The sequence below is a fragment of the Pleuronectes platessa genome, chromosome 24 (genome assembly GCF_947347685.1).
Source record: "Pleuronectes platessa chromosome 24, fPlePla1.1, whole genome shotgun sequence".
Taxonomy (NCBI): domain Eukaryota; kingdom Metazoa; phylum Chordata; class Actinopteri; order Pleuronectiformes; family Pleuronectidae; genus Pleuronectes; species Pleuronectes platessa.
This window is the reverse complement of record NC_070649.1, coordinates 4,381,751-4,403,923: the sequence shown is the minus strand read 5'-3', so window position 1 is coordinate 4,403,923 and position 22,173 is coordinate 4,381,751. Positions and strand designations below refer to the sequence as shown.

At 42.7% G+C, this 22,173-nt stretch overlaps 4 protein-coding genes and 1 non-coding gene across 5 annotated transcripts; 2 read left to right on the top strand and 3 right to left on the bottom strand.

Annotated features, from left to right (window-relative positions):
- Positions 1 to 1,410, bottom strand: LOC128430766 (involucrin). Its single transcript, XM_053416812.1, has one exon. The coding sequence runs from the start codon at positions 1,408 to 1,410 to the stop codon at positions 1 to 3; it is 1,410 nt and encodes a 469-aa protein (XP_053272787.1).
- Positions 1,411 to 7,483: 6,073 nt separating this feature from the next.
- LOC128431188 (small integral membrane protein 11) lies at positions 7,484 to 9,797 on the bottom strand. The gene is made up of 3 exons (XM_053417421.1): positions 9,651 to 9,797; positions 8,590 to 8,805; positions 7,484 to 8,256 (listed from the first exon to the last, which is right to left on the bottom strand). Exons 1-2 carry the CDS (start codon positions 9,663 to 9,665, stop codon positions 8,617 to 8,619), a joined length of 204 nt encoding a protein of 67 aa, XP_053273396.1. The 5' UTR covers positions 9,666 to 9,797; the 3' UTR covers positions 7,484 to 8,256; positions 8,590 to 8,616.
- Positions 9,798 to 10,371: 574 nt separating this feature from the next.
- On the top strand, positions 10,372 to 10,453 carry trnas-cga (transfer RNA serine (anticodon CGA)). The gene has a single exon. It is a non-coding gene; the product is annotated as a tRNA-Ser (tRNA).
- A 520-nt stretch (positions 10,454 to 10,973) lies between these two features.
- On the bottom strand, positions 10,974 to 16,070 carry gpr180 (G protein-coupled receptor 180). The gene is made up of 10 exons (XM_053417420.1): positions 15,932 to 16,070; positions 15,011 to 15,148; positions 14,836 to 14,930; positions 14,476 to 14,581; positions 14,188 to 14,368; positions 13,963 to 14,012; positions 13,660 to 13,817; positions 13,381 to 13,578; positions 13,213 to 13,290; positions 10,974 to 12,869 (listed from the first exon to the last, which is right to left on the bottom strand). The coding sequence occupies exons 1-10, from the start codon at positions 16,068 to 16,070 to the stop codon at positions 12,714 to 12,716; spliced, it is 1,299 nt and encodes a 432-aa protein (XP_053273395.1). The 3' UTR covers positions 10,974 to 12,713.
- A 576-nt stretch (positions 16,071 to 16,646) lies between these two features.
- Positions 16,647 to 20,376, top strand: LOC128430981 (dTDP-D-glucose 4,6-dehydratase). The gene is made up of 12 exons (XM_053417147.1): positions 16,647 to 16,804; positions 17,383 to 17,449; positions 17,552 to 17,620; positions 17,735 to 17,825; positions 17,914 to 18,062; positions 18,148 to 18,246; positions 18,555 to 18,614; positions 18,696 to 18,739; positions 18,818 to 18,983; positions 19,068 to 19,123; positions 19,294 to 19,391; positions 19,492 to 20,376. The coding sequence occupies exons 1-12, from the start codon at positions 16,761 to 16,763 to the stop codon at positions 19,572 to 19,574; spliced, it is 1,026 nt and encodes a 341-aa protein (XP_053273122.1). The 5' UTR covers positions 16,647 to 16,760; the 3' UTR covers positions 19,575 to 20,376.
- Positions 20,377 to 22,173: the final 1,797 nt, after the last annotated feature.

Below are 22,173 nucleotides of genomic sequence, written 5' to 3'. Positions count from 1 at the left end.
TCAACTCCATAATTTAGTGACCATGATGGTTACAGCAATGAGGACACCTGCAGTAATGGCTACAGGCACAGCTATTTTCAGTCCCCGTTTAACAAAGGAACCCCAGGATTCAGACGCAGGAGTCTCCTGTTGCTGCTGTATACAAGAATCTTCCAACTCGGGTGGAGTCTCCTGTTGCAGCTGCGAATTAACAGTTTCAAACTCAGGGGTAATTCCCTGTTGCAGGCGTATACAGCCAATTTCCAACTCGGGTGGAGTCTCCTGTTGCTGCTGCTTATTAACAGTTTCAAACTCAGGGGTAATTCCCTGTTGCAGGCGTATACAGCCAATTTCAAACTCGGGTGGAATCTCCTGTTGCAGCTGCGAATTAACAGTTTCAAACTCAGGAGGAATTCCCTGTTGCAGGTGTATACAGCCAATTTCCAACTCGGGTGGAGGCTCCTGTTGCAGCTGCGAACCAACGGTTTCCATCTCGGGTGGAGTCTCCTTTTGATGCTGTGTACAAGCGGTTATCAACTCGGCTGGAATTTCCTGTTGCTGTTCCCGAGCCTTCTCTATGTGCTTGGAGATGTTAGCCATGTCTAAATCTTTTTTCTTGAGTGTTCTAACACGTATCTGCAGGCTTTGTTTCTGGCGTCCCAGTTTCATTAACTGCATCTCGTCTCTCTGCCAATTCATTTCATGTAACTCTTTCTCTTGTTCTGTATAGACGTTCTCCTCAGGAAAGAGATTATTTAACGCCAACAGAAGCAAGATTATGGATGATTGGACCGTGTGTTTTTCATCCTGACAAACCCTGCAGGCGGTTTTCCACTCAGCTGGATTCTCCTTCTGCTGTTGCGTAAAGGCGGTTTTCAATTCGGGCAAATGCTTTGAAATTTCAGCAATGGCTGAAAAACCTGTATTGCTTACACTGATAGTTGCCTGCATCCTTGTTTGCTCAAAATCCAGTTTCATTAACTGAATCTCGTTTCTCTGGCAATGCATTTCATGTAACTCTTTCTCTTGTTCTGTATAGATGTTATCCTTGGCCAAGAGCTCATTTACCTTCAACTCAAGCAGCGTTATATCTGTTTGGAGCTGGTCTTTTACAACCTGGCAGATCTTACAGGGGGTTTCCAGCTCGGTTTGAATCTCCTCTTGCTGCTGCGAACCGACGGTTTCCCCCTCAGCTGGGGTCTCCTGTTGCTGCTGCTTATTAACAGTTTCAAACTCAGGGGTAATTCCCTGTTGCAGGCGTATACAGCCAATTTCAAACTCGGGTGGAGTCTCCTGTTGCAGCTGCAAACCAACGGTTTCCATCTCGGGTGGAGTCTCCTTTTGATGCTGTGTACAAGCGGTTATCAACTCGTCTAGAATTTCCTGTTGCTGTTGCCGAGCCTTCTCTATGTGCTTGGAGATGTTAGCCATGGCTAAGTCTTTGTACTTGAGTGTTCTAACACGTATCTGCAGGCTATGTTTCTGGCGTCGCAGTTTCCTTAACTGCATCTTATTTCTCTCGCAATTCATTTCATGTAACTCTTTCTCTTGTTCTGTATAGACGTTCTCCTCAGCCAAGAGATTATTTAACGCCAACAGAAGCAAGGTTATGGATGATTGGGCCGTGTGTTTTTCGTCCTGACAAACCCTGCAGGGGGTTTTCCACTCAGCTGGATTCTCCTTCTGCTGCTGCGTAAAGGCGGTTTTCAATTCGGACAAATGATTTGAAATTTCAGCAATGGCTAAAAAATTTGTATTGCTTACACTGACATATGCCTGCAACCTTGTTTGCTCAAAATCCAGTTTCATTAACTGCATCCCGTTTCTCTGGCAATGCATTTCATGTAACTCTTTCTCTTGTTCTGTATAGATGTTATCCTTGGCCAAGAGCTCATTTACATTCAACTCAAGCAGCGTTATATGCGATTGGAGCTTGTGTTTTTCAACCTGGCAGATCTTACAGGGGGTTTCCAGCTCGGTTTGAATCTCCTCTTGCTGCTGCATACTGACGGTCTCCAACTTGACTTGACTTCCAACTCTACTGGAGTCTCCTTTTACTGCTTCTTCTTTGTACTGTTTATGACAAAGGTTAAATCCACTTGATCAAGGGTCAAAGGTCAAATGCTTTGTCCACTACTGGTAGTGGTCAAAGCCAACATCAAACTCAAGTGAGCTTTATTGTCATTCAAGTAGTACTATAAAGGCACTACCTTTGTAGGGCATCAAGGTGAATAACAGAGGGCTTAGAACACAGCCCTGGGGGACCCCAGTGATCAGAATGAGTTTTTTTTTCCAACTTGCAGTGAGGAAGTCCAATATCCATTTGCACAGTGTAGTGGTGATGCCTATTGAAGCAATTACTTTACACGTGCTGACACACGCACACTTGCCCGCTCCTGGTATTTCATGATGGGCTGATACGATGATGATTAAAAAAATTAACATGATGTTCACTCACGTTCTTCGTTACGTGCACGTTAATAATATGAAAACTGATTCGTTAAATTAAGCAAAAAATATGCCCAACACTGTACAGCCACTGCAGAGGGGCTGAAGAGCCGCATTCTGTTCCAGTGCCGCGGCTGGCCGAACCCTGTGTAGAACTGAATTTGTATGATGTATTAGACGTTTATGTTTCTCCTGTGGCAGCAGTGTCCATCACTTTTAGCTGTCCTCTTGAAACACTTCCATTGTGGTTTCTCCTCTATTTGCAGCGCGTTTCTCTATTTGCGATTCTGTAATGTGTTGTGTTGTGAAATTGATGAAGATGTTTTCTTACTTTGCATGTGTTTTGTCAACTTGGATGTGTTTTCTTAAGTTGCTGTTCGTTGAGCTCTCAGGGCCACCGTAGTGCCAGGCTCACGTGAAGTGCTGTCGATATGGCGTCATCAGTAGAGAGGTTAGGGGAGTCTTATTATGTGGTCCTTGACCAGTCTTTCAAAGCACTTCGCCATGATGAGGATGAGTGCTTTAGGGCAGTAGTATTGCGTGTTGATGCTGGTGACATCTTTGGCAGTGATATGACAGTCGTGGCCTTGAAGTATGAGTGTACGATGGCTCGTCTCAGGGAGGTGTTATAGATGTCTGTGACGTTGGTCAGCACATTTCCTGAGTACAAACCCTGCTATGTTGTCAGGGCCTGCAGGTTTCCGTGGTTTGACCCTGTGTGGGGTCCTCCAGAGGTCAGGTGGAGTCGAGACGAATAATTTCATCATCCAGGCTGAGAGGAGCTTTCGTAATTGTTGTATTGTCCTTTTCTTAAAATCGGCTGAATTGTGTGTTAAGTGTTTTTGAGGAAGTTGGTGTTGTCATCGAAGTTGGGTGGAGAGGACCTGTAGTCTGTGATGGACTGGATGCCTAACCACAGGCGCCTGGGGTCTTTTGAGTCAATTTAGTGACTCTGGATTTTGTGTCCATAATCAGGCTTTGTTGCTCTCACACCCGGGTTGAAGTTGGCTCTAGAAGATCTGAGAGCCTCTTTGTCCCTGGACTTGAAGGCAGCATTACGTGCTATCAGATGCGCATGCACCTCTCTGGTAAGCCAGGGTTTCTTGTTTGCATGTGTGGTGATATTCCTGATGGTGGTCACATTTTCAACACTTGGATATAAATTCCGTCAGACTCAGCATACACCCAGAGGCTTCTGCGTTGATTGACCATCAATCAAAGTTCAATACTTGAACCGCCAACGGGTAAAATGTACCCACCGCTTTTCCTAAAATTGTGTCTTGTTGCACACACTATTGTCAAATATAGTTAAGATAAATCCAGATTCAAAACACGGGCATTTATGTCTATAACCACCTGTAACCCTCATGAAATTAAGGCTACTAACCTCAGGTGTAGTAAAACTCCCCACCAAAAGGGGGCGCACTATGCGTTTTGTTCAATGTACTCCCCACCAATAAGAAACCCTTTTTTTCTCCTGAGATTTTCTCATTATACCAGTAGAGAGAGAAGCTTCCGGATAAGACGTACAACTTTAGAGTGATGTACAAAGTGATTACATACAGTATTCTAATTCTGGAAACTCCGGTGAGTCAGCACAGTTAGCTAATGCTACTAGCATCATGCTAGCAAACTGGGGAAAGAAATAATATGGCTGTTAAGTTGTTATTTGAAAGATTAACTGTTTAAAACCAATCGGAGTAATAATATAGTGATTATTAATGGTTCCAATGAACTTTAGCAGTCTGTTAAAATAGTTAACACCATGTTTTAATGTTATAGAAATGAAAGAGTAAATGTTAACCCTTGACTGACTGGCACGGCTATGCAGCATTTTGATTTAGAATGTGATAGGATGTGTAGCACTAATTGTTTACAGTTCAGCCACGCAGCCTATGTTAGTAGTGAATAATCAATGTATATATTAAATGAAATTCAAGTTACACTGTATATTATTTTCATTTTTAAGTTAAGTATAAGTTAAATGATATAGTAATGATGTTATCATATAACATATTACTGAAAAAGATGTGTAAAGCAGATAAGCCCTTTGCTTAGTGATGTGAAATTAATTTATGGTTTTGATTTGTATATTATTATTTAATGAAACACATTGAAAATAGAACCAGGTAATGGTTACATGTATAGAAAATAAGTAGGGATGCACCGATATATCGGCCGAACATCGGTAGCGGCCGATATTCGCCTCGTTTACTGATATCGGCTTATCGGTAATAAACTTGACTTTCACCGATATCATTGGCCGATGTTCATATTTGTGGTAAAACCGCTGGGCACGTGCCGCGGCTGGGGGAGCAGTCGCTCCGTCGCCCTCCTCTCCGCGCCGCCGGAGGCTCAGTGTGCAGCACCGGGAGGTCCTCATCCGGTGGCACCTCACGGCGCCGGCGCGGAAGGCCGGGAGGGGACTGGGTACGCGGTCAGCGGCGGCCACTCTGGACGCGTGTCGGGCCCTTCTCGCGGATCACCTCAGCTACGGCGACCGCTGGGGGAACCCTCCGGCTGGCGCCTAGCAGCTGACTGAGAACTGGTGCGGACCAGGGGAATCCGACTGTTTAATTAAAACAAGCATCGCGAAGGGCCACGGTGGGTGTTGACGCGATGTGATTTCTGCCCGACACTAAAAACAGGTAAAACTGAGGAGGGCTTGTTAAGTTATCTTGACTCACGCAGTGTAACTTGGCGTAACAAGTATGAGCCTAGCGTCTGTTTAAGTACTTTATTCTCATGTGCATCGGCTCTATTCATCCGTCTCATGCACAGGTAACAAGGGAATTGACAACATACGTTATACACACAGAAGCCGTAACACATCTAATAAACGGGCAATACTGCTACCGTAAATCAATGAGAAGAGCGTTCTCTATAATGATACTTTAACAGGGCTGTTTTAGACAGGGTAAAAAGGTGCTGTTTTAAATTATCCTTGTGGTATTTTGACCAAAATATGTTACAGACATTTCATTAAGATCCCAAGGAACCATTTAAACTTGCGGTAAAATGGGCCTAATATGTCTCTGTTAAATAAAGTTTAGTTAAATCAGAGATTGTTTCATAAATCTGATTCAATTTGTGTCATTAAAAGATAAGAGTGATGAATAGTGCTTTTTAAATAATGATTTAATTATTTTTCTGGCACAAAAGGGTGAATGAATAACAACAAAAAGAAAATAAACAAATATCGGTATCGGCTATCGGCCAGATTGTTATTTTAAATATCGGTATCGGTATCGGCCAAGAATTTCCATATCGGTGCATCCCTAAAAATAAGTTAATGAGATCTTATGTTAGAAATATAAATAGAAAACAGACACTGATTATTCTGCACTCTGTGTAGATTGTTTTTTTATGAACACCAGAAGAATCCGAATGCTGAGATGGCGAGCTAACCCAGATCTTGGATGCAGTGTGGCCAACTGAATGATCCAGATCGAACCTGATCGTTTATCGAGAGACATAAAGACCCGGACCAGAACGGAATCGTTGAATCTGCAAGCACACACTATCCTGTGAACTGTATATATACACACACACACACACTGAAAGGACAGTTATTTTATAAGAATCATATATTATATTCATTTTTTTTACGTTATACTGTTTTATATTGTGATTGTTCCTTGACTGAATCTGAATCAATAAACTGTTCATTAGTTCAACTTGTTCTTTGACATAAGCCTACCTCTCTTAAGAATCTAGGTAGATATTTAGTGTTTTTTTTCTAATACTAGTCCAGACAAGTGCTACACACCACTGGGTATAATTTACCCCTATCCAAAAACATCCTGTAGGCACTTTCAAGCAGAGGCTCCTGCCTTCAATGCTGAGGAGAACGGAGCTGTTCAGCACCATGGTGCTGAAACAGGACAATATCACACTAAATATGGCGACGCCTGTGAGCTAGTTCTGGCAGACAACTCGAGCTGCGCTGCGCCAATCATATTACATACATCATGTGACATACATCATGTGACAACCTCAATCTCCACAACCATCTATAATACACACCCAGCTTATCAGGTGGTCTATTTAACCAGAGAGACATTTCCCATCAACCCCTCTTGCTTGCACTGCTTCTGCAGTATTGTTACCTGTTGCTTCAAACCCTCCACCACCCCAGCATCCACCTGTAGGCTCCAACGGGGGGGTTACAAGTATTTGCTCATCACTCCCATCATTCCTGTGTAATCATATGGGGGAGTGATTAAGTTGGAGCCTAAACACTAAATCTGTTGTTATAAATATATTACATGATCGAACGCGAGTTGTCTGACTGAACTGTATCAGCGCAAGCCCAGGAGAAATGTCACCATCCAAGAGGAAGCCAGAGACAGTGACCTATAACAATAAAACAAAGGTCTGGGTTGACATGCTTAACCAAATGGCTCACCATTGCAACAGTCCTTTTTCTTAACTGTATCCTGTAATTCAGATAAACTGTGCACTGCAATTCTCTCTCTCAATTTAATTCAAAGGGGCTTAATTGGCATGAAAGTTTTCCCAAACATCAAAATGAACTACTCTATAACCTCCCTCTCTCAGAGAAATACGCGTAGATGTAGACTGTTGCAGTATTTAATAACATGCTGGATTTTCCTGCCATTGATACATGTGTGCTGTACCGGAGCTGCATGCATGACAGCGTCTCTAGAAGGGACTTCTTGCTTCAGCTGGACCAAGAGCTGTGCGCAGAGTGGATGTCACTGCACGTGTCCCTGCCCCTCACTGGTACAGAGCGGAGGAGACTGACCTGCATGGTGAAGGAACAATTTTGTAATATCACACCACCCATATATGCAAATATTTCCTATTAGGCCTTCAACATCCCAGTTCCCTTATGTCACTGATATTGCGACATATTAGGAGTGCCCGAAGGGAATTTCACTACATCTGGCACAATTCTCTTGGACTCACTGATAAATTGATGACATTTCTTATCTTCAAAATATTCAAACTTTTCCTTTATGTTACATATGTTTCTTCTAATCAATTAAACAAGCTTTGAGACTCTGCGGAGGTAATAACTGCTAACAGTCAATTTAATGTTTTACATTGTTTATTGTGCATTTGTCTTTTTTTACAAATAAATTACACATAAAATACCAACCCCAACTACAAATGTGTATTTCTAACATGATATCGATAATCAATTTATAAAATGTATGACTATCGTTAATACCCGTGTATGGCAACATCCCTAATACACACACACACAACAAAGAAATGCCTAATGTGTGTTCTAGCAAGGTAAATACCATAGTGCAGAATGATGGCAGGTGTTTTTACAAAAGCTTGGCGAGCAGCTAGCTTCAGCTTTGAGTCTTTCCCATCAGTGCTATGAATCCTTTACCCCTTCATTCATAATTTCATAGACTACACATTCACTTGTTGGCAGTCCAATCACAAACTGCTCTGTAGACCTGCACTGCTGAGCCCTGTGTGACTCTTTGCTTTGTCGAAGAATGCATCACCGTTTCCAGCCGCAGCCACCGCAAAGGAGATGATGTTAGGGGAAACTAGGTCTGAATCTGGGGTAAATGACAATTTAATGCTGATGCTTGAGTTTTTCTTTTACTGGGGTGATGTTCACTGAAAATAAATAAATAAATAAAGTCTCCTCTCCATCTCATTCCAGATTCCAAAGTAATCTGAAGTAACTTTATCCTATTAAAACATGGTTTTATATAAAACTGACGTGGTGATCTGTCCCGGTACTCAAACCTCGAACAACATCCTGGAGGACAGAAACGCCCCCCTACTGCCGACAGTCAGACATTGGTGATTGGATACTCTGGTGGTTAAAATGTTTCCCTGGAGAAGAGAGAAAAAACCAAAGGGAGTTGGATCACAATCGATCATTTGTCAACACAACTTGTCTATTATGGGTCTATAAGCCTCCTACTGTTTATTACATATGCAAGATACATTATTAGATACGCAAGATATATATATATATGTTATAAATGTATTGCATATAGAAATTCATCAATATTCTACAAAGTGCCTGTGTCTCTTGGCCTGGATAATGTTTAGTATATTCTATTATTAAGTCAACCAAAGTGATTGAATGTTTTTATTATAATATCAGCCCTATAGGCCACACAGTAATTTAACTGATCCTTTTGACCAGATACGGTGCCTTACCCGTGTTCGGCAGCTTCCCTCCTCTGCTCAGTCTTCCTTCAAGTCGTCAATAAGCCTTTGCGTCTGTTCGGCCAGCCTCCTCTTCTCTGCCTGTTCCCTTTTAAGGGCTGCCTCGATTTTCTTGCCTTGGTAGATCTTCACCGCCGCGAACCCCAAACACAGCACCAGTGTCTTGAGGGCCAGGATGTACAGGAGCATGGGGACATTGTCCAAAGCCTGCGGACGGACAAAGAGAGTTCATATCTGATCATGTGAGACTTACTACAAAGTCGCAGAGGTCAGGCATCTCTGGTGGACACAGAGCTGCTCTGAATTCATAACGGCTTCCTTTTTGATTGACGTGAGCCCACCAGAAATAAGCCATCTCAGGAAGACAAGAGTGCGTGGGATTGAAATCATGGAAAAGAAAGCTCTGGAACCCTGGAGAAGATGCCGCTCCCCCCTCTTATCCACAAGAGGCCTCAGCTGTCTATGGGGTTAAATTGGTCACAGACACGGGGGGTGGTGGGTGAGAGAGGGAGGCAGCTGCACACCATGTATACACTTAATGTAGAAGAAGATCATGCACCAAACTTAAACATCAAAATCTGCCACTTGTAACATCTCTATACACACTTCCTTTAACCAACTCCCCAACTCATAGGTTTACTGGCGTCGGTTTACTAAAGACACCCCACTCCTGATTTCGGCTTAAGTCTTTTTCACCAAGTGGCTTTAACTTTATATGCGTTTCCACTGCCCTCTCTCCCTAGTCAGTATTTTAACTTTTACGTTCTCAAGTAGTTCGTCGCATTACACGACATTTTTGAGACAAATCAAACCTCAACGTTAAAAGTCAATGAACACGAAGACAAACGTGCGCAAAGCTACTCGAACATCACTTTACTCTACCGGCAGTAAACATAACGCGACAGGCCATCATGCACAGCTGAGTAACGTTAGCATCATGCTAGCAGTGGAGAAAACAAACAACGAGCTTAAATTAAATTAAATTCCGAACTGAACATCGACGTTGACACATTCATAATCTACCTTTAAAAAATAACGTCACGTGTATTTACCTTCCAGTTGATCATTTTCTCTCCGGAAGCGTTGACTTCAGCTGCAGTAGTTCTAACTTTAGCTAACGGGGTTAGCCGGAGCTAATTTAATAGTCCTCTGGAGAAGGCGTGGCTTGTACTTTAGGAGCCAATCAACGCGCGCTATCTGTTGGCCGTCATCTGTGTTGTGTTCACTTCCCCAAGGAGACAACACTACGCAGATGATAACGTGTCCGGCTACAGCCGACGACAGAGCCGGAGGTGTTGCTCAACCACTGCAACACTAACACAAACAAACAATCAGAGGTACAGCACGTATTAAAAATAATCGAGCTCTTAGTATTGAATGTTTATTTAATTTGTAGCCTTTCGTCTATATTAGCTAAGTCCACATTTTTCCGGTGGAGGTCGAACGCATCATTGCCCTTGACGGAATGACGACCCGTGCTTGAATATAGATATATTACTTTACAATCACAACTTCACTTTAGCCGCCGTATACAAGTACCATTATGAAATAATTTTTAAATAAATTGATTATTCAGGTTGTTTCTTCTTCAACTAATAAAACCAAGGTCTTCTGGCTCGTTCACTAAACGTTTGTTGTCACTTTAATGGCTGCGGTTGAGTGTTGTAGCTTCTTGTAATCGCAAGTGTTGATGTCAATTTATAACAGATCAATAAAAACAATATAAATATGATGATGTGTTAAAAATGTTCGGAAACCACGTATGTTTTCACTGTCACGGTGGCCGAGAGGTTAAGGCGTTGGACTCGAAATCCAATGGGGTTTCCCCGCACAGGTTCGAATCCTGTTCGTGACGTTACATTTTCTTTTTTTGCGTGGCTTCTCCAACGAGTGGTCCTAACAAAAGTCCTAACAAGTCCTAACAATTTATCTACCAAGTCCTAACGAAAGTCCTAACAAGTCCTAACAAGTCCTAACAATTTATCTACCAAGTCCTAACAAAAGTCCTAACAAGTCCTAACAATTTATCTACCAAGTCCTAACGAAAGTCCTAACAAGTCCTAACAATTTATCTACCAAGTCCTAACAAAAGTCCTAACAAGTCCTAACAATTTATCTAACTTATAATTTATCTAACGAAAGTCCTAACAAGTCCTTTATCTTCCAAGTCCTAACAAAAGTCCCAACAAATGGTAGTACTTACCGTTACCAGTGTAAAATGTGTGGTCAGTCCAAAAACAAAAGCACTGGTCTCACCCGGATGAGAGAAAAGTGGTTAAAAGTGGATAATTATGTTTGTTAGATGACTTTTCATTCAAAACATATTTATGGTCAGAAAAAGGGTTGTGCAGAAACAATATAAAGAGTCTGAGAAGCATGTTTTTACCTGTCAGTTTATTATTTCTATTCATTACATCTACAAAAGGTGAATAATAAGTTAGTGTAAACATATCAGTTTTATTGGCATTAGAAGTGTGGAGGGAGTCACTGTCTCTATCTCATTTTCCACCATAATGATCAGGACTTCGCAGGTAATTGTTAGAATTTGTGTTGCATTTTTAGGATTTGTTAGGAATTAAATAGTATTCATAGTGTTAGGATTGGTTAATACAGTGTCTATGTATTGTTGCCATGCATTACAGCATTAATAACCACAGGAATGTCCCATGCAGCCGTTTGCAGCACGTCTACACTCTTAAAGTGGGGATACTTTTAAAAGTAATGCCATAAATAGTAATACAAAACTCCCTGTCTCTTTGTGTGATCCTGCACCGTGATTCTTAAAATCCTCTGTCATCTTTTTAAATCTGGACGCACATCTGTGTTTGTTGTCATGCTGCAAAATTAATATTTAGATAATCAGACGCCTTCTGCATGATGGATAAGTGCCTTAAACATTTGCATTTATTCACACTGGTTTACTTTTACCAGGCGGCATAAATGTAGCTCAAGGTTACAGTGATCTGCTCATGGAACAGTATTTTCGGTAAACGTCCCAACGGCTGTTACTACGGCTGTGTTTTATTAATTACCAAAGCTACCATATTTCCACAGGTGAGAAAATAAATTCTTATAATATAATATAATAATCATATGACTGGACACTACAATGAAATTTGCTGTAACAAATTTCCAACCATCTTAATATAAAATATTGAACTCACAGTTCAACCAGGGTCCTCCTATTGATTTGTGTTGTTGTGTAATTGCAATAAGATCAAACACAGTGAACATAAACACACATGTAAACAGAAAGCAGTCAACAACAAGAGCTAATAGAAGAGATCAGCACATTTTGAGATTAACAAAACTCCCACAGAGGCTCATGTTCAAGTGTATATTTTCATCAGATCCCTCATGCACCTTTCTGCTAAAAGCTCCCACTCGTGCAGCATAAGTGTATCAGTCCGCAGCTGAAACTAGTCCCCAACACATGAAATCAAATTAAACAAAACTACAAGTGAGGCATTTTTTTAAAGATGTAGATGTTATGGGAGAGACCAATGGGTTTGAGTCGGAGAGCTACACATTCATAGGAACGACAGAATTAAATGAGCTGAATTTACAGAAATAAAAAACCGAAACAAACAAAAATGTATTCTTTGTGTCTTTCTTAAATCTAAAACTCTTTGATGGGGTTAAGGTAAGAGGAAATGAGGACGTGGTCTCAGCCTGTGTCCTACTGGTCCGGGACCATCCTCGCTACCTGCCGCACAGTCAAGATCAAACTCATTCTTGACTTGTTAAAATCTCGAGGATCCATCTTCCTCCATCCTCATCCGCCTTCACTTCAAAGTTGTACAGTGGCTATTGGGTAGGACGTCCTGTGTTGTCATGGAGAGCACAAGTGGTCTTGATAACCTTCCCTCCTGCTCAGCAATGTTAAAAATCATCTGTCACTAGAGGTAGGGTGTTGCTGTAAATGTCCTCTGACCCATGCTATTGTTTCCCGGTCACTTCTCCGCCAGGCGCCAGGTTATTCCCCCTGGAATCATTTCACAGCAAAGGAGAACAGTCCCTGTGGTGTCGCGGCGTGTTAGCATCGTCGTGCTCGGGAAGTCTCGCCCCTGGGAATCCTCGGTCTCACAGCGTGTTCCAACTCCCCTCTGATTGGCTCAGTAGCGCCCCCTCTGGTTTGTCCTGGACATGGTAAGTGGCAGAGACACGGAGGAGAGAGAGGAGACCTCCCAGTAGAGCGAGCGAGACAGGAAGAGCTGGTAGAGGATGACCATGGAGATGGACTGGCACAGGAGGACACCGATAGTCACCACCTGCAGAGAGGGAAGACGAGGTGGAAGGAGAAGTCGAAAACGGAGGATCTGATTGGCTGCTAAGCAATACATCCACTAGAGGGCAGCATTAGTTGTGTTTCTGGCAACAAGAACCATGGTGTCAGTGGATGAGCTATTAAAGTCTCTTTCACCCTGAAAAATTGAATTTCAACCACTATTTGGTGCTAATGTTTGGAACTCTTACACAAAGTCAGGACTAACTTCACTATCTTTCGAAGATAAATAAAAGCATTATGTATAATGTGACCAGTCCCTGAAATCCCAGACTCAAACACAACAGAGTGCTGCTTTGCTGAAATGTGGATTGTGTGCATTTACAGACCTTCTCCCTCTGGTGCTCGTTGAAGAGAACAGCCGTGAGGACGAGGACCGGCTGACAGAGGAACCACAGGAAGCATCCCTGCAAACAAAGACCGTGTGACCACATGAGGGGCTGTGGGGGAGTATGTGCTCGTGAGGAGGCTGCGGGCGAGCGTACGGCGTGGCCTACCTTGGCGAAGCTGAGGTAGAAGTCTCTCTTCAGGGTGCTCCTCTCGGTGGAGATGATCTGGTAGAGGACTGAGGCCAAGAGCACGGCCAAGCCCACCTTCAGCACCATGAGGAGGACGCATGCCAGACTCAACCCGGCGTGGTAGCCGTGGTGTTCCCTGTCGGACTGCAAGTATAGCTCCCACAGCAGCAGCACGCCCTGAAGAAACAATGGTGATGTTTCCTGAACCAAAATAACACCGGTCTCACATATTTATTTGAAAAAGGTTTTCCTGCGTACATATGTGACGACTCCACCGACAGCGACCGCCGTGGAGGCCGGAGAGTGCTCCCACTGCAGAGGTCTGGACTGAGGCTTCCTGCCGCGACTCAGAGTCCAGCCCATACACAGGCTCAGCATCATGTACAGCATGGACACCTGGGACACCATATCCCAGACTGCACCGGGGCAGGAACGGAAAGTACATAACATAATTAGGTTATGGTCTGTTTACAAGAGGCAAGAAGTTCCTCTGAAGCGTATAAGAAACTTCAGAAGCAGACAGAATGAATGAAAAGACGTGTTTAGGAACGAGGGTCTTACACTCTGCCAGGCTGCCCATCAGAGGAATACCGATACCATCTCGAGAATACCTGCAGGGAGGAGGGAACAGAAAACATCCCCGGATTATTTCATCTTCCTAATCAAAGGCTAGTTTGAGTTTCAGTTATTAAGAAGTGAAATTGATGTTACTTCTAATACGAAGCACTCCAAACAGTAGAGGTCTCCCATTCCTACTTCCAGTACTGGGAGCTCTGTGGTTTCTACCTGGCCAGGTGGATGTAGTTGCAGAGAGTGGAGCAGCCCTGCAACGCCAGCGCCGTGGTGAGCACTTTGAAGACGGTGTGCATGGGGCCTCCTTTCCTCAGGGCCTGGTTCAGGGGCTTGATGTAGATACAGCAGGCGATAAAGTAGAAGAGCAGCAGGAGGAAGTAGAAACTGTGGAGACCTGAGTACAAGTAAATTAATGAGTTTGCGAGAAAAATATCAGATACACCCGGCCAGCGTTTAACTTTACACTTCCTGTTTAGGAAGTTTGTGTTCGCCCCGTCTCACCTGCCTCCTCCGCGCTGAAGTGCTCCAGAGGATTTCCGGCAGAGTCTGCGTTCAACAGCAACACGGTGAAACTGAGATCAGGGTGAGATGGAATCACTGCGCTTTCCTTTGACGCAGAAATAGAAAGAGAAAACAAATGCAAGGAGAAGAAGAAGAAAAAAAAAGCATTAATAAAATTATATCTTCAATATCATAGATCTTCAAATTGCTTTAAATTGTTGGCTTTAACAGTTTCCTATTGTTTCTCATCATAACCTTGTAAAGCACCTTGTTACTGTGTTGTGAAAGGTTCTTTATAAATACAGTTTACTACTATTCCAGCTTTAAATTGGTGGGGAGGTGGTTTCTTTGTGATGTTACCTGACACGTGTATCTGTCAGCGTACAGGACCTGCCAGGCTGTCGGGGACGACTTTCGAGCGATCGTCTGGTTGTGTTCTTCCTGACTCAGATGAACTGCAGGAAGGAGGAAGAGGAGGACAGTGAGAAGGATAAATCAATACAGCGGCACTGGTCTGCAACCTGCCGCTCCTTACTGGTGAAGTGGGCTCGGACCAGCCGCTCGCTGCAGCTCAGGGTGTCCAGGTCCGTGTCCTGGTACAGCAGCAGCATGGACTCCTTCTCTGTGGCCAGAGCCGGGTTGTCCAGCCGACACACTAACAGACCACCATCGCCTACAGAGAGAAGAAGAATCGGGGCGTTATGTGAAATAACACGTTAACACAACTGGAATATCACCTCTGGAATGCAGTGCGGTTATTAAACACAAATCCAGTTTAGTGAGGCCATTAGTCAGTCGAATGAAAAGTGAGCATCAAACCTCATAACAGGGGAATGAGCTCATTTTGGTGTTAAATATAATTTCAGCTTCTCTAATGTTACAGGTTCTCTGGTTTACATCCAGCAAACAGAGTGTTTCTGAGGTTGCACACCCGTTTGTCTCCACTTGTCAGGGGCCCCTGGAGTTTTAATATTCTATTGATTCATTCTGAAGTACTCTATTCCTGGAGCAAAACAAGTTTATCTTATGTTGCACATCTTGACAAATCCCACAACTTGTAATTTTGTATTGCTGTTTACAGAACAGCCTAATATTGTGTATTATATTTGTATTATTCAAGTTTAAACCCTGCAGGGACCCTCCACCCTGCACAGTGACCTCTGACCTCACACACACACACACACACACACACACACACACACACACACACACACACACACACACACACACACACACACACACACACACACACACACACACTTCCATACAGTGTTGTGATGTAAAGTGACGTCAGGGATGCTGTGCACACGATTAGATAAAGTGATGATGACGTGCACATCACACGCACAAAAACGGACACAAATCCCGCATGAGAGCGGCAGGAGGCTGCGATAAGTGCAGGTCTGAGGTGACACGTGAGCAGCTCCTCCTTCTTCTCCTCCTCCTCCTCTGTTACCTTGGTACATGAATGAAGAGATGAACTGGCCGCGCGTCTCCCGCGCCGCGTCGCTCCTCAAAAGTCCCGTGACGGTTTTCCCGCGAACCCCAGCGCCGAGCAGCACCGCGGCCGCGAGCGCGCACACCAGCCGCGCCATCCGTCCCGCGTCTCCCCGCAAAAACGTTCACGCAACAATCAACTCAATGAGCCACGCATACAGAAGAGAAGCAGCCGCGTCAAGCTGCACCGGGGAACCCAGGCAGGACCGGAAGTTGGGTCTTTCCTCTCCAAAATAAAAGCTTCGCGTGCGCGTGTGTTGTTAAGATCCATAGAACAAAATGACAGAAACATCTGACATAGATATAAAATGAAAGGTAGCCACACATTTCCGAAAAGTTTGCCTTAAATGTAAAGCAGAATATAACAAAATTTTCCCTTAAACTGCAAGCTACTGTTAATCACTGTACATGTAAGGTTTTAGATGATTATATGTGACTTTATTAAAAGAATAACATGTTATTGTCAATGGCTTCATACTCTTATCTTGAAACTACTTCCGGCCAAAACAGTTTGACAGGTTGTGTGATTTGAGACCCAATTAGAGAGCGCCGGCTTGTATACGTCACAAGTGACGTCCAATTGGAGAGCAGGACGAGGTCTGCTCCACCTCGACACGTATTCAACGTGTCAACAGTGTCGTAAAGCAGAACCGTAGCAGTCGCAAAACGACGCATCGTCAGTGCGGAAGCAAACAGAGGATCAGTGTGAGCTGTCAGGCAGAGAAGAGGAGGAAGAGGAGGAGGGAGCAGTGAAGATGAAGTTATTATAACTGTGTGTGTAGGAGAAGATGGACTTTAACACTGTGCTGGTGACTGGAGGCTCCGGATTCATGTGAGTTCCCTCCACTGTCACTTTGAACCTCTGTCCTTTGTGTTTAGCATTATTGTGTTGTCGTATCTGGGTTATTTTGTCAAGTGACAGAAAATTCAAATACTTGTGTACATCAGTTCTCATCTATTCAGGAATCTGTTAAAATCACTTTTCATAGAACAATGTTGTTTCTTTTTAATTCCAATAATTCAGTGTAGCCACCGATCCTCGTAGGTTCTCTATTCTTCATTTGTTTTCTGAGTATAAGTGGAGTTTTTGTACATGTGTCTTTTATTTTATTCTCTCAATGGGACCTCCCTGGTTAATGAAGGATAAATAATACAAATTAAAAAATATATATTAGAAGGTAAAAAAAAACAATTGCTATTTCAATATTCTGGCCAATAAATGTTTTTTAATGATTCCAAAGATGTGATCAAACCCTTATGGCGTAGAAGTGTTACCGTGGCTTGATATTTTACAGTTTATTCATAAAACTTAATTATAAATAACTATAAAGAAAAAGAAAACACAAATATATAGAATTTTAATTAAGAAATAAACAAAACAGTTTTTCTACTGAATGTCTCGTCCTCCAGCGGCTCCCATCTTGTGTGTTCACTGGTCAACAGACACCCTGACTGGAGAATTATTAACCTGGATGATGTGAGTTTTCACTTCCTATGTGTTTGTACACAACAAATGGCTGAAATCATATTTATATAGAAATATAAACGTGTTTCAGAGAGTTTCTCCTGTGTTTTCCAGTTGGATTACTGCTGCAGCCCCAGGAGTCTGGAAAGCATTGAAGACAGAGCAAACTACACCTTCATCAGAGTGAGAGCTGCTATTCTAATATTTTACGACTAAAGATAACCTCTGTCTGAAGTGACATTTAGACAACTGTGATATCCTGTAGTTTATAGATGTTATTTTCTGCTTCTTCAACAGGGAGATGTGTGTAACTCGAGGCTGGTCGACCACATTTTCAACACGGAGAACATCGATGTAGTTTTCCACCTGGCGGCCAAAACACATGTCGGTGAGCGGTTGTTCTCTGAGGTTACGTCTCTGCTGAGCAGATACAACTTCTTACTTCACTCCAACACAATGTGCTGTTGTCTCCTCAGAGTCGTCGTTTGAATCTCCTTCCACTTTCCAGCGGGTGAACGTCGATGGCACCAGGGTTTTACTGGCAGCTGCACATCAGGCCAGACACCGGCCTCAGCGCTTCATCTACGTCAGCACCGATGAGGTGTACGGAGCTGGGCTGGACGAGGTCAGTGGAGAGGCTGGGTGCAGTTTGGGTTTTCGGGTTCATTTTCGTTTTACTGAGTTTAATATTTGGTGTTTTTTGTCTGCAGGTGTTTGATGAGAGCAGCCCGGTGAGGCCGTCCAACCCGTACTCTGTGACGAAAGCATCCGCAGAGTTCCTGGTCAGATCCTACTGGGATAAATACAAGGTAGATAAGAAAACAACAAGATAAGTTAAGATACCATAAGGTAATATACAATGAGATTTATGTATAAGATAAGACAGGATACTATCAGATAAATTATTTGCCATTTTACAGCAGCAAACTATTGAAAGCGGACATCCACAAAAGCAATAAATTAATTTCCTGCATTTAAGACTTTTTCAAGCAGGTTTAAATGTGACTGAGATGCAGCATTTCTTGCTTTAGTAGAAGTGGTCGGACTTGTTTTTGATTTCAGGAAAAACGGTTAAATTAATTTGATGAGCTAAATTCTGCTGTTTATCTGTCACCAGTTTCCCATCATCATCACCAGGAGCAACAACATCTACGGGCCCCGGCAGTTCACTGAGAAGGTTCAGGATCCCCACTAACTACTGCTGCTGAAGTTTCTTTTTGTAAAAATATGAAATAATAAGTCACAAATCATCTTTCAGGTCATCCCGAGGTTTCTCACCCTGTTGCGAATGAACAAGAAATGGTAGGTTTGTCCGACTTTTATTTTGAAAACCGTGAATCCAGATAATTCAGTATCTGTTTGACACGTTCTGCGCCGCAGCACCATCCAGGGGACGCTCCCTAAATCTCGCCATTTCCTGTTCATCGAGGACGCCGTCAGTGCCTTCCTGCTGCTCCTGGAGAAAGGGACTGTGGGCGAAATCTACAACATGGGGACAAGCTGCGAGATTCCCATCATGCAACTGGCCCGGCAGCTTATTAGGATGGTGCGTTTCAGTGTTTTTCAAATTCAAACATTTTGACTGCTATTTATTAAATATGTATTAATAAAGCAGTGTATTTTTATCTAGGTGAAGAATGTTCCGGACTCGGAGGTGAACGATTGGATCGACTTTGTACCGGACAGGTGAGTCACTGAAGTTCAGTATTGACTCAGTGTGCAGATGTATGAAACGCTTCCAGGAAATAGCCACAGCCCTCCTCCACACTTGAAACCCTAACATTAAAATTCAGATTTTGATGGCTTGTTAACGCATAGCAACACAAAACACATGTGAACTTACTGATGCTCTACAGGCCGCAGGTCGACCTGCGCTATCCAATCACAAGTGAGAAGCTGCAGCAGCTGGGCTGGAAGGCCGAGGTGTCCTGGACTGAGGGCATCAGGCAAACTGGTACAGTGACACACACACTATCAAACCATGGACAGTAAATAAAGATGATTGTTTCACAGTTTATAATGTGTTGTAATAATTCCAGTGTTGTGTCTTCCAGTGAAATGGTACCAGGACCACCCAGATTTCTGGTCAGATGCCGGCGGGGACCGAAGACAGATCAGAGGCAACCTGGAGCTTTGACCGACGGGTCGAAGACTGAACGGAGTCACCAGGCAGAAATGACATTTTTTAAATTTCACACATTTGTGTGGCATAAATTGCGTTATGGCTGATTTACAGCTCAAATTACTGCTGCTTCATTAACCTCAGTATTATGTCTGAATGATCATTGGACCAACTGAGGTGCAGAGCCTCTTTTTAACCAAAGCTTCAACTGGAAATGGATGCACTTTATCTCTTAATTAGATTCAGCTGATGTTGTCTAGCAGACCTGAATGTATGTAGAAAGCAGCATAGTTTGTTTTGGTGTTTCCCTGAGGGCGAATACACAAACTGGTCAAACTGGACTGAGGAACCACGTCATCTCTCGCTGTCACGTCTCAAACTGCAGCTTAACATTTGTGTCTGACCTTGGATTTATTTTGACACCGTTTGAAGGATTTTCAGGAACTTTCAACAAATCTTTCAAACTTTATTTTTTAAATCCTGTGTACATTTCAATTCAGCAGGTAGCTTGATAATCCAGTGACCAAATGTTGTAGTGCAGCACAAAGAGGGAAGACATTAGGTCATTTGTGTTTAAAAAAACGGTGCCATCTTGCACATTTGGAGCGAGTCTGAAGGAGCGATCGTGGTGTGGGGACAACTTAACATTTCAAACCGTAATAGTATTTTGTATAAAGAATTGTTATAACCGCAGCCTCATAATAAAAAGGTTGAGCTAATCTAAAGTCCTTTATCTCAGTCAGGTGTTTTGTTCCTGACATTTTTTCACATGATGCTGATTATTTTTAACCAGAAAAATAAACTTGATATTTTCTAACTGAAGGCGTCTGTCCCGGTTTTTCTCAAACCTTTACAAAACACACCCACACAGGAAGAAGAATCACCATGACACCAGTAACATTTGCAAATCCAAACCTTTATTTGTGGTAAAATCAGAACAGATGCACAGTTTTCTTTTCTTCGTGCAGTGCTCCTCTTCGTGCACAACTGCTAAAACTAATACAAAGCAAATGCTAACTACCAGGCCGGTGCTGCTGCGTGTTCCCGCTGGGGAGGGGGGGGGGGGCTTCTGGCCAGTCAGTAATGGTCACAACCCCGGGCTTCATTTCATTTCAGTGTCTAAGCGGAAACCATTCCTAAATAAGTCTACACACTTTCCTTTATTAAACGTCGGATCACTTTCTAAAGATAATCAAACTGAAAATGAAATAAAGCCGCAGAGTGTTCGTGTGTACCGGGTTTCCCAGAGTGCCGTTTGTCATAACGGCAGAGGAGCCATAACCTTCCTTGCACAGATATCGCAGTTTGTGCACAGAAAACGCTATAAAATGTGATTATTCACCAGCGGTTGATCTTTCCTGTGATCACAGCTTCACTTTGGCTGCAATGAATTCTGGTCCAGTGTTGCTGCAGTCATAGAAACTACAGAGTGTCTCTGCTAAGTGGACCTTCAGTAGAAATACAAGCTACGTGGAGATTCTCATGCACGACGGATCAGCCGCATGTTGCAAAAGAAAAAAGGACCGCAGAGTGGATCCTCATTTCTGACTGGCCAGAATCTCCCCAGTGACAGAGTTCACACACTGACGCCTGAAAATATGCAAATCACAACAACATAGCAATAGAACCACAGTTAATTCTGTGTTATGAAGACTTTGAAGGTCGCCACTTGCCAGACATTCACCACAAAGGGTTTTTTTAAACGGGAAGGAAAAGTGTAAAGACTCAAATGAAAAGAAAAAAAACAACCGACTTGGAGAGAATCTGGACACTTGTTTTTTGTACTGAATGTTTTTTTTAAATTACTTCTTTTTTTTTTACAAAATGGTCTTTGATCGTAATGTTTTATTTGATTTTTTTATCCAAACCTTGGCATACATGGTGGTATTGTCTCAAATTTTGTTTGCCAATTAAAAAATGGCTGTTTATGGATGATTATCATTATTGGCAATGGAACCTGTCGCACAAACAGGTTTTATGGATCTGATACTGAGTCCAATGTGACTTTAAAGGTAACTGGTGTAGGACGTTTCTCTTGATACATCACTGTCACAGTAAGGGCCAGTGCTTCAGCTCGTGCAACACCACGTGCACATCTTCACGTATTGTACAGGAGAAAGAAGAGGAAGAGTTTACCGACGCATTTTCTCAAATCAAATTTGGTTCAAATCTTGTGAACTTAAATGTGGTTTTAAATTCTGATTGGCTGTAAAATATAATTTAAATAAAGAAAGATGTGCACATGGTGTAAAAACCTTTGTATCGGCCTGTATTAGAGAACTCTTGTATTGGGATGTTCAGCCTTTTGGCACCAGTGACAGTGTTGTTGCTTTTGGACCTAGATTTGTATAAGAAAGCTTGTAACAGTGACCTATCCAAAGAGAAATCCCTGCACGTTGCATCTTTAACATTAAAAAGCTCACACTACCCCAGAAAAATAGAAATTTTCACTCATACCAATGACATTCAACATTCAAGTGCCAGTGTTTTTGTTTACTGTCTTTTGGTCAAGTCACTTTGTAAAATATCAACTTTTGTATTAGGCTTATAAAAATAAATATTTCTCAGAAATGCTTGATAAATTACACAAACTAGCAGCGAAAGTAGACTCGAG

Coding starts and splice junctions, on each gene's coding strand:
- LOC128430766 (XM_053416812.1), bottom strand. CDS start 1,410: ATGGCTAACATCTCCAAGCACATAGAGAAGGCTCGGCAACAGCAACAG.
- LOC128430981 (XM_053417147.1), top strand. CDS start 16,761: ATGGACTTTAACACTGTGCTGGTGACTGGAGGCTCCGGATTCAT. Junction 17,826..17,913: donor GGCGGCCAAAACACATGTCG/GTGAGCGGTTGT, acceptor TTGTCTCCTCAG/AGTCGTCGTTTGAATCTCCT. Junction 18,247..18,554: donor CCTACTGGGATAAATACAAG/GTAGATAAGAAA, acceptor ATCTGTCACCAG/TTTCCCATCATCATCACCAG.
- gpr180 (XM_053417420.1), bottom strand. CDS start 16,070: ATGGCGCGGCTGGTGTGCGCGCTCGCGGCCGCGGTGCTGCTCGGCGCT. Junction 14,582..14,835: donor CTGACAGATACACGTGTCAG/GTAACATCACAA, acceptor TCTGCGTCAAAG/GAAAGCGCAGTGATTCCATC. Junction 13,291..13,380: donor TCTACCTCAGCTTCGCCAAG/GTAGGCCACGCC, acceptor CTTTGTTTGCAG/GGATGCTTCCTGTGGTTCCT.